The sequence below is a fragment of the Ailuropoda melanoleuca genome, chromosome 13, assembly GCF_002007445.2.
Source record: "Ailuropoda melanoleuca isolate Jingjing chromosome 13, ASM200744v2, whole genome shotgun sequence".
Lineage (NCBI taxonomy): Eukaryota > Metazoa > Chordata > Mammalia > Carnivora > Ursidae > Ailuropoda > Ailuropoda melanoleuca.
In genome coordinates, this window is record NC_048230.1 from 48,306,562 (window position 1) to 48,316,547 (window position 9,986).

General features: G+C 50.8%; 1 protein-coding gene across 1 annotated transcript in view; it reads right to left on the bottom strand.

The window, feature by feature from the left end:
• Window positions 1-6,188, bottom strand: part of CDH26 (cadherin 26) — a 37,506-nt gene extending 31,318 nt beyond the window's left edge. The window contains exons 1-2 of the mRNA XM_034641574.1: window positions 6,132-6,188; window positions 69-125 (exon numbers count right to left, since the gene is read on the bottom strand). Of these exons, the coding sequence (XP_034497465.1) occupies window positions 69-125; window positions 6,132-6,188 (114 nt within the window). The remainder of the gene's footprint in view (window positions 1-68; window positions 126-6,131) is intronic.
• Window positions 6,189-9,986: the final 3,798 nt, after the last annotated feature.

Below are 9,986 nucleotides of genomic sequence, written 5' to 3' on the forward strand. Positions count from 1 at the left end.
TGTAATTAAATCTCTGAGTCAAGTGTGTTCTCACTTGGTTTATGAAGACAGTGACTTCCAAACCCCACCTTTGTTTGACCAGTAAGATCATCCTTTTCTTGTTGAAAGCTGTTGACACTGTTGACCTTAAAAATAAAAATGATGTGAATTAGTAGGGAATATACTTATCAGACTCAGGTAGAAACTGCCTGAAGACACAGGAATCTTCTAGAATGAGAAAAGGGGGGAAAAAAGAACTTTACTTAGTTTTGATAAATATAATTTCCTATTCTTGACATCTCAGGTCATACTTACTAGTGCTTTTCCTCTAGGAGAACTAGCCAAAGGGACTCTCCCTGAGTCCCACTGATATTAGTGACATTTAAAACCATAGGGCGCTGCTGTGACCATTAGTAGCACGATGGGAGAGTGAACTGTCTACTCCGGGTGAGCTGGGTGTATGTATGTCTCGTGTAGAATAGCACCAAATGTTAACTGGTGGAGAGATTCAAGCGGGCTTTTTTTCCTGTTTTTTCTTTCATCGTTTCCTTATTTTGAGACTCTAGCTTATAATAATAGAACAATGAAACTTGGTACTTTTCATTTATATAATGATTTACATCAAGAATTATTTACTTATAATTTACCTCTCAACAAACTCCCTGCCACCCCCCAAAACAGCCACACAGGTACAGTGAAGCTGTTGGCATAGAGACAGACTCTGCACGGTATGTCAGCACCCACACTGAACCAGTGGGTGCATGTGCATGCGCCTGTGTGCGTGTGTGTGTGAGTGTGTGTTGACACCGATGGCTCTAGTGCACTCGTTCTCACTACTGTATAGCATTTCACTACATGAACAGAGGATGATTCATGTATTCATTCTCCTGGGGATGGTTATTTGGATTACTTGCAGTTGGTTGTTTGCACTTCAAGAAAAACACCGTGGTAATAAACACCCAGACGCAGGAAGAAACTGTCTGTGGAGCAGCAGCCGTCCAGGTGTGGTCCGCTGGGGTCCCTGACACTATCAGAGTCCACAAGGCCAAACACTTGCCTAGTCCTACCAGGGCATCATTTGCCGTTTTTACCATATGGCCTCTGCGCCGATGGGACATGTCTCTGGGGCCTCAGCCCGGAAGAAGGCAGCAGCACCAAGGCCACCAGCATCCCTGTATCTTCATCACTGCGCACGCGCAGAAGGAGGAAAGGAAAACCCCGCTGCTTTTAGGAACGAAGTACTGGGTGAATTGACTCAATTCTGAAGTCACCCGAGAACTGATGAAGCAGTAAGTCACTAACGTTACTGCCCTGCACCACCGGGACCTGCGCATTTGTAGCACGCTGCGTGACCAGGTGAGACGTAGGTGCGAAACCCCAGGCAGCACAGCAGAGTGGAGTCTCAATGAAAGCGCGTGGGCGATCGTTGGAGTCGCCTGCTGAACAGGCCACTTTTTTATGGCAGAGCATTTTCCTTGAAAGACTGACTGACAGACTGTGTTGTTCGGGATTGGGCACTTGGTAGACCGTGAGCCTGTCACTTCAAGAGAAACCGTGGATGGTGTCATGTTGCCAATGATAAAATGTAAGCTTTCAAGCCAAAATTTAGAATTTTGGAAAACTTGTGTCGCTATGATGGGCTTGACAGCTTTCCAATACTTCAAGATTGTTCTGATGATGTCAGTGGAGATATTAATGAGTGTGATTTTCTGATTTTGTAGAATGAAATTTGTCAACATTTGGAAGATCTGCATAACTCAGGGAGCCAAGAGTTTCCTAATGATTACCCCATGATATTCCAAAGTCATGCACAGGGAAGAGTCATCCAAAACGCAAGACAGACAGACCGGTGGTTTTGATGTAACAGAGCAAAGAAGGTTTACTAAGATGTGTTCAGTTTCTACATGGCAAGTGATTGTTCAAAAATAACACTTGTCAAGTTTTGGTGTAATATCAAAGAAGGATATCCACAGTTATTTGTTCAAGGCCATTCAAATATTCCTCCCTTTCCATATGCGTAAGTGTGTGAGGCCAGAATATCTCCCTGTCCTTAACGAAAGGACACTTACCACAGACTGAGAGCAGACTCAGAGAGGAGAATCTGGCCATCTTCTTTTAGAACAAGAGATTTGCAAGAATATAAAACGGTGCCACTCTTCATACTAACTGGAATTTCTTTAAAAATACAGTTATTTTTCATAAAGCATGTGACATATACTCACATGTACTGGGTTTATTATTATCTTTAATGAACTGAGGAAAGCTTCCAATGTCCCACTCTTAATTTCTAATATGGTGAATCGTAGTAAATATAACCCACTTCAGCACAGGCCCTTTGGGCTCTCAGTAGTGCGACGCATGTGAAGGCATCCTGAGAGCAAGAAGTCGGGACACCTGCTACTCTAGGACTTATGCCTCGGTCTCCGGGACAGGGCAAGTGATAGTGAGCCCCCTCGGTCCTGGGCACCTTGAACTTGCAAGGGTCCGTCCTTGCTGCAGGGCACATGGCTGCCCGATGGACTGCTTGTTAGAGGTTTCACGGAATGAACACACGTTCGTCGTGTGTCCTTCCCTTGTGGCCAGCCACCCTCCTGGGGGACATCACTGGCTTGTCTTGTTTCGTTAACGTCAAGGATAATGACGACATTTGTTTCCTGCTACAGGCAGGAAAAGAATTTCTAAAGCCTCAGAGTTCCAAAATCTCAAACTCTGATTTATTCAGACATTGAATGCTTCTTGATTTGTGTTGGTGGTTTTAAATGAAGGGCCTAACCAGGTATATAATTTTAAAATGGAGAAAAATCGCAGTTCTTGCAAAAGAATGAAGAAATTCATTCCATTTCCAAGACAGGTCTATTCCCAGGTGGCCCAGGCCAATAACAAGGAATACATCAAGGTTTCACCTCATCGCTGGCCTCAGTTTCCCCTTCTGTAAGGAAGGGTGTGGACAAGACCTTGAAGGGCCCTTTCCACACGCAAGCCCTGTGCCTTCAGCTCACTCTGCCAGCACTTGAATGGCTCAGCCAACAGCCACATGAGAGCCCTGGGTGCTGAGCTTTGCACATCTGACACTCCGCATGTTTCACGTCCCCCCGCCACACACGCCTCGCAAATTGTGCGATCTCGTCTGGCTGTTGCAGGAAGACCAGAAAAAGGTTATATCTGCTGAAATGGTTTTGTAAGGGTGCTTATTATATTTCCCATACCTGCCAAGTTTAGGCAGTTGGTCCAAAGAGGATACCATTTAAAACGTGTACACAATGTTTCTATAACATGAGAGGAGAAAACTTTCCATAGGCTGGCGTCTCTGGCAGCAGCGTCCACCTAACTGTGTGTGTCAGGTGGGCATCTGGTTGCAAGGGTCACACACACGCCATCTGACAGGTGGTGCTGGGCGCGGGGGCGTGGGACCGGTATTGTCCGGGCTGGCCTGGTCAAGCCGCCATGGTGTTGTTGGAGGGAGATAACCGACAGAAGGGCTTTGTGTCTGCCGAGGACACTGAAGAACTAGGAAGGCCCATGTGGAAATAATTCTTTCCTGAAGATATTTCACTTTGGATTGCAAATTTGCATTCAAAGAGAATTTCCTGAAACAGAGGTGTAATTGGCATATGCCATTGTGTTAGCTTCAGGTGTACGACCTCATGAGTTGATATTTGTACATATTGCAAAATGATCATGTTACGTCTACTCAGTGTCTGTCAACACGCATGGTTACGGAATTATTTTTCTTGTAATGAGAACTTTCCAGATTTACTCTCTTAGCAACTTTCCAATATGCAATACGGTGTGATGAACGATAGCGTCGTGCTGTCCGTTTCCGTTGTTCAAAGCCATGCAGTTTGCGGCACTTTGCCACGGCAGCCCAAGGAGACTAATATGCTGCCCAGGCGTGTTCTCTCTACAGAAGCTCCGGTGATCTTCAGAAGTGCAGACCTCATCGTCTCACCGGGTCCCCAGGGCTCTCAGGACAGAGTCCAGCCTGCTCTGTCCCTGCCGAGTGCCCAGCTCCCCCCGCCACACCATCCCTCACCTTGTGCAATCCACTGACCGTTGTTCTTAAATGGGGGCTTAGCAAATTAACCAGGCAGCGCATGAGTGCTGAGAGTTTTTTAAAGATAAGTCAGTTTAGAATTTCCCAGGTTAAAAAATAGCAAAGACAACATAACAGACTTTGCTCACTGTCCGATTTTGTGCTTAAACCCTCCCTTCTCTCTGATCTTGGAAGCTGGCCACGGCCCAGAGAGGAGGACTCATGAATCCTCAGGACCAGAAATTACCCTATGAGAAGGGCAGGACTCCCCTTCCACGGCTTATCATTGACTCTGGATCCAACCTGCAGGGGAGCCACAACTTTGTCACTTGCTTTATGTTGCCTGACGACAAGGGTGTGGGGTTTCAGAGGAAAGCTGCTGTAGACAGAACAGCACTCCAGCAGAGCGGGGAGCTCAGGGGAGGGGCAGTGGACACCTGGTCCGGATGCCAGAGATGGTTGCAAGCCCCCTTTGGGGCCAACAAAAGGCGTGGGAAGGAATGGGTTACTTAGAGACAATTCAGCAAGGAACTGAGCACCCACTGGGCAGAAAGCTCTTGCCCTGTTAGGGTCCAGGATGCGGATTGCTAAAAACACCTGATGCCTATTGTAGGACACTCTTTTCCTCTGTCTTGATCTCCTGGAATCAGTCTGAAGCTCCTTTCACCAAACACTGAATTACCACCCACAGTCCACTCCCTGCTGCCTGCCCCCACGCAACACACCCTCAGACACGAGCCAGCTTGGCTGGGCCCTGCACTAATACAACAGAGAAGAGGAAATGCACCTCTGTTTTCAGACGAGCCCAGTTAGGGGCCAGGGCAGGAGCAAGAGAAATAGGGGAACCGGGTTTGATGGTTAAAACAGGCTATTGACAGGACTCAACGAGGTATGGGAGAGACAAGGAGCGTACTGTTTGGTTAAGGACAGTCACAACTGGAAATGGCAAAAAGGAACCAAGAAAATTCTCCATCTCCAAGCGGCTGGTGCCGAACAACGCGCTCACGTCAGAGACAGAGCTCCCCTGGACTGTGTGCATCGCACCCGGGCTGCCCTCCCCCAGCTTTGTTTGCTGCTCCGTCCCCGGCATCCAGAGCAAGTGTCCAATAAACGGGAGTGACGTGGGCGCCAGATGCATATCGCCAACCATCTTGCCGTGGCTAGAACACCAGAAGGACACCGACATATGGGCACACTGGCCAAGCCCACCTCTTCCTTCCCCAGGACAGGGAAGAGCAAATATGAGCTCCATTTCCAAGTAAAGAAAATGAGGCTCAACAAATCAAGTTAAAGCCATAAGGCTCAGGCTGCCCCGCAGATCAGCTCTGTCTGAACCTGTGGGGAGGCGCCAGGCCCCCGGAGTTCAACAGCTCCGGAGAAGAGTCCAAGACAAGGTGAGGTGAGGACCAAGGTCAGTGGACCAGCTGGGCTGGGATGCTAAGCAGCCCAGTGCAGACCAACAGCTGGCCTGGGCCACCCACTTCCACAGAACTCTACACAGTAGCCTCGAGATCACCCCTCCCGTCCACGGAAAGCCGTGGACCTGGCAGCATGTCAAGCGCACACGACAGTAAGGCCCACGGTACGCACAAGGGCAGCAAGCATGTCTGACCTTGACTCCAGCATCTGTCCGTCCATCTGAGCTGTGACCAGGGGCAGGGGCAGGGGGATTACGTCCTCCCCACCCCCACTCAGGTTGCTCAGATCATCTGTCAGATACACAGCTGAGATTGTCTCAGTCTTACATCAGGTGTGAACAGAAGTACCCTTAGAAAGTTTGGGTCAACACAAATCTAAGTAAAAATGGTGTGTACTGTATAAACCAGTTTAAGATGAGTCCCCTTAGTCCGTCTGCAGCCTGGCCCGAAACAGGTTGGGACCCTAAACCCCTCCTTTGTATCTGTTCGGGAGCCCCGCTGCCAGTGCCTCACTACGAGTTTGCAGACCCCGGGCTCCCCCCGACACCTGCCCTCCTCGCGAGGCATGGCCAGAGCACTCTCCTTGGTCCCTCCCCCGGTCCCTCAGCCCAGCAGGGGCACAGCCAACAGGAGCTGTGGCCTCAGCCTCGGCGTGGGCTCATGGACCCCAGCCCAGGTTCCGGGCCCCTGCCCCAGCTCACCGGGAGCAGCAGCAGCACTAGAAGCAGGGCCAGCGAGGTGTGGCCCCTGGAGCCCATATCCACGTGGGGATGCATGCAGGTGACCACAAGTCCCCCCAGACGGCCGGTGTCCCCCACAGCCAGGCTTCTAATCACCGATGACTTCCTTGCCAGCCCAGGTCTCCTGTTGCTCTGGGGGCACTCCAGTCCCTGGCACCCTGGTCTCCTCTCTCCCGTCCTCTGTCCGCAGCCACATTTATATTTATCAGAGTGGACTGGGCTGAGCCTTAAGCTTTAACCTCACAGTGACAACCGAGTTCCCAGGAAGGGAGTGGAGGGGAATGAAACATGCCCTACCTCACGTGCATGGACACGGGCTGGAACCCGACCCCGGAGGATTACCCCAGCCTGGGGAACGTGACACCAGCATCTGTTCTCTGTTTGTCTTTCGTTCCAAGTCAAAGGCCCCACGATCTCTATCTGAAGCAGGATATTTTAATGACTCTTTCCTATAACCCCTATGCTTTGAAAGGAGAGCAGTGGAAAAGGACTCCAAGAAAGAAGGACTCGATTAAGGAGAGAAACCCAAACGCTTTCACTTTCCAAAGCATCAGCGATCTTTATCCCAACTGTGTCTCAGGGCTCTGAGATTTCTACCCAAATCTCTGTTAAGCTTAGCGGACTCTGCCCTTGTGGCTTTGGGATTGAAGGAGGACGGAGAGATGGAGAGAGATGCCCTATGGCCGGGGGGGCGGGCTCTGTGCCAAACTGAGGTCTTTGCACTAGAATACCAGAAAAGAGGACAAGCACGGATTCTACGCAATCAGCACTTAAGGTTGCAATGATTGAGTTTAAGATGAAATTGGAGATCCATTAACGGGATCACCTGAACATCGTAGCTTGTTACCACATCACCTTGTTTAAGATAGCAAACAGTTCTTGAGCAGGTGGAGAAGGCAGCCTTCCTGCGCATCCGTGGCTCTGTGAGATGCCGCTGAACCTTGTCATGTGAGCAGTTTATTACCTTAATCTGAATCAGTAGCTTATCATAGGGAATAGTAATAAATGCAATTTTAAGGTCTCTATTTCGCGTGCTTAGATAGAAACGGAATAATAATTATCAAATTTACAACTTCGTGCTTATTTTCAAAGTCGGTATATTTATTCCCTGGTAGTCTACTGAAAATTTGGTCAAGTTAGAATTGTTACTTCAGAATTTCTAGATCAGATGAGCTAAACCATGTTGAATGCAGGTGGGAGAAAAAGAAGATGCCGGGCGGGCAGCCCTTCCGTGGAGTGGTGCCGCGGGAGACGGCCTAGAGCAAGGAGGGCAGTGCGCCGCCTCCATCCGGAGATCCGGAGATCCGGAGAGGGGCTGCGGAGCGCGAGGGAACGGCTCTGCTTTTATGTTTCTTTCAGTTGAAGGAACTCGGTCTTTTCATATACGAGAAACAGCCAAATTTTCAACATCCTCAAACACTGAAACGTAACCGAGCAAGATGCCGGCTTCCCCCAAGGCCACCCTTCTCTCACTGGGGCTGAGGGGTGCACGGCCCGTCTCAGGGGAGCGTGAACTGGAAGGTGTCGCTCCCTTTCTGTCCTAAGCGTCTGTGACCGCAGAGTCTAGCGTTCCTGCGTCCTAGGACGTGCACTGATGCCTCGCAGCCACAAGGTGGCAGCTCCCAGATGCACGTAACCCGAGAGATGGAATGTTGGAGGTGGTGGGAAAGGAAGGAATGAGCGTGAAATCACCGGCCTCAACAGCCTCACCTTGGGTGTTCAGGGTGCCTGACCGGCCTCCAGCTCTCAGGATTCTCCACCACGACAAGCACACCAGGAATGCCGCTGAGGATTAATTTTGTCTCAAACCATCCATGACAGGCAAGGTTCCCGCCAACGCCAGGGACTCGCTGAGTGCAGTTTTCTCGGGGTCCTTAGTGAAGGCAGCTTGCACTCGTTGCTTCTCCATATCTTCAGGGAGAAGCATGTGGCATGGAAGGTTTCTACTGGCCCAGGAATTGGTGAGTAGGACCTTAACTGGAAACGAGGAAGCATTACCTTCATGACATTCTAAGAAGAGATCACAACAATTAAGACCAGACGCTTCAGGACCCCCAAACCATGGTGGAACTGGTCCCGTCACCCCCCCAAACCCGCCCTCTGTCACTGCGGCCGTAGTCGTGAGGAGTCCCGCGCCGGGGGTCGGCTTTCTGGACACCTCCCTTGTAGCCGGAGCTGCCCTGCCCCACACTGAGGGGGGATGGAAAGCTTTCTTTCCATTTCGGGAAGTCAGTGGGTTGGATTTTCCTAGGGAATGGAGTCACTGGTAATAGGTGGGGGTGACTGCAAGGCTGGGGGCCTGGCTCTGCTTGGACAGGGGTCTGGCTGATTGGGCCCATGCTCAGCTAAGGAGACAGGTGCTGTGGGGAACAGCAGGGCCTAGAGAGGGTGCAGGGAAAGTGCCCAACGCTGCCTCCATCTGGTGTGCAGGCAGACAGACCTTCCCATGCTGGCCAAGTAAATGTCAAAGAAGGGGTGGGGTGGGGCGTGAGCCTTCTTCCTGCCTCCCGAGAGGGCTGCTGCTCGGGGAGGTGGAGGCAGGCCCAGTGTGACATCTGGACACCTTCTGCACGAGGCAAACCAACTTTGGTGAAAGTGTGGAAGGTGGTCTGTGAGAGGGGAGACACCGTGCTCCTCCTTCCCTCTCATCTGTCTGTGCGGGCGGAAGCAGAGCGCAGGGGAGACAGGAGTGGAGACGGCCTCCTCTCTCTGCTGGGGTGGGAGGTGAAAGAAGAGCAGGCCAAGCCCCCTACTGCTCACCCAGGAGCCAGGAGGCCAACCTTGGGAAGGCTAGGAAGAGAGAGGACTGACACTAAACCAGACCGGTTTCAGTAGCCGACGGGCCTGGGGAAAAGTGCCCATGATGGAACGAAGGGATTCAAACAGCCGCTTAAAAACTCAGACGCAGGAAAAATCAAATGGCTCCTGGTCGAACCCCCCCACCCCGCCCACCACTGGTTAGACTTGTGCATATATGCCCCCTGCATATGAAATGTATCTTACCATCAAAGGATTCTGAATTCAAGGTCCTGTTTCTTCAAAGTCACAAGAAAAGTTCAATTTCTCAGAATAGTCTGGAGTAGAGCTAAGGAACAAAACAACAACAGAAACCCCAGGGCAGGGCTGTGCCCCCAGGCATGGGAACTGGTTCCCCAGCCCAGCCCTGCCTAATCCAGGAACCTACGCTCCCGGAAACAGGGCCGCACGTGCGCTGGAGAGCGAGCAAAGGCAGGTGGAAACCGGAGCGGGCCAGGTGCCCGGAGCAGGAGGCGGGCAGGTGAGCGGACAAGGCAGAGAACAAGCCGTGAGGGGTGGCATCTACACAGTGAGCCTGTGGGCATTCACTCTACAAGTCTTTCAACTTCTCTGGGTGTTTGAAAATTTTTAGAACATGATGTTGGCGGGAAAAAGACCAGAAAAGTGAATTTGATTCCAGCATTGAAAAATCCAAGTTATTATGAAGGGTACCCCAACCCTAATGTCTCACAGTGTGCACCTAGCGCACATACCCCAATTCCTGACATGCGTAAGGGCTGAAGGGTAGACCGCCCGCGAGAGTAAAACCACTCCTCCCTTGTCTTTCCTGACCTGCTGGGAGGGCCAGAGGCATTTTTGTCTGCCCCATGTTGCTGCCATGGGGATCACATGAGCCGAGGAGGTGTGGTCCTTCCGTTTGAGTAGTCAGCCACCAAGGGCTGCCCAGAACATTCCATGGAGAAATTTTAGTCTCTTGCCCTTGTGAGTTCAACGAGTAGTTGTGATGAGCAAATGGGGGGAGAACATTGCCAAGTATAACAGACTGGAGTGTTTCTCGCT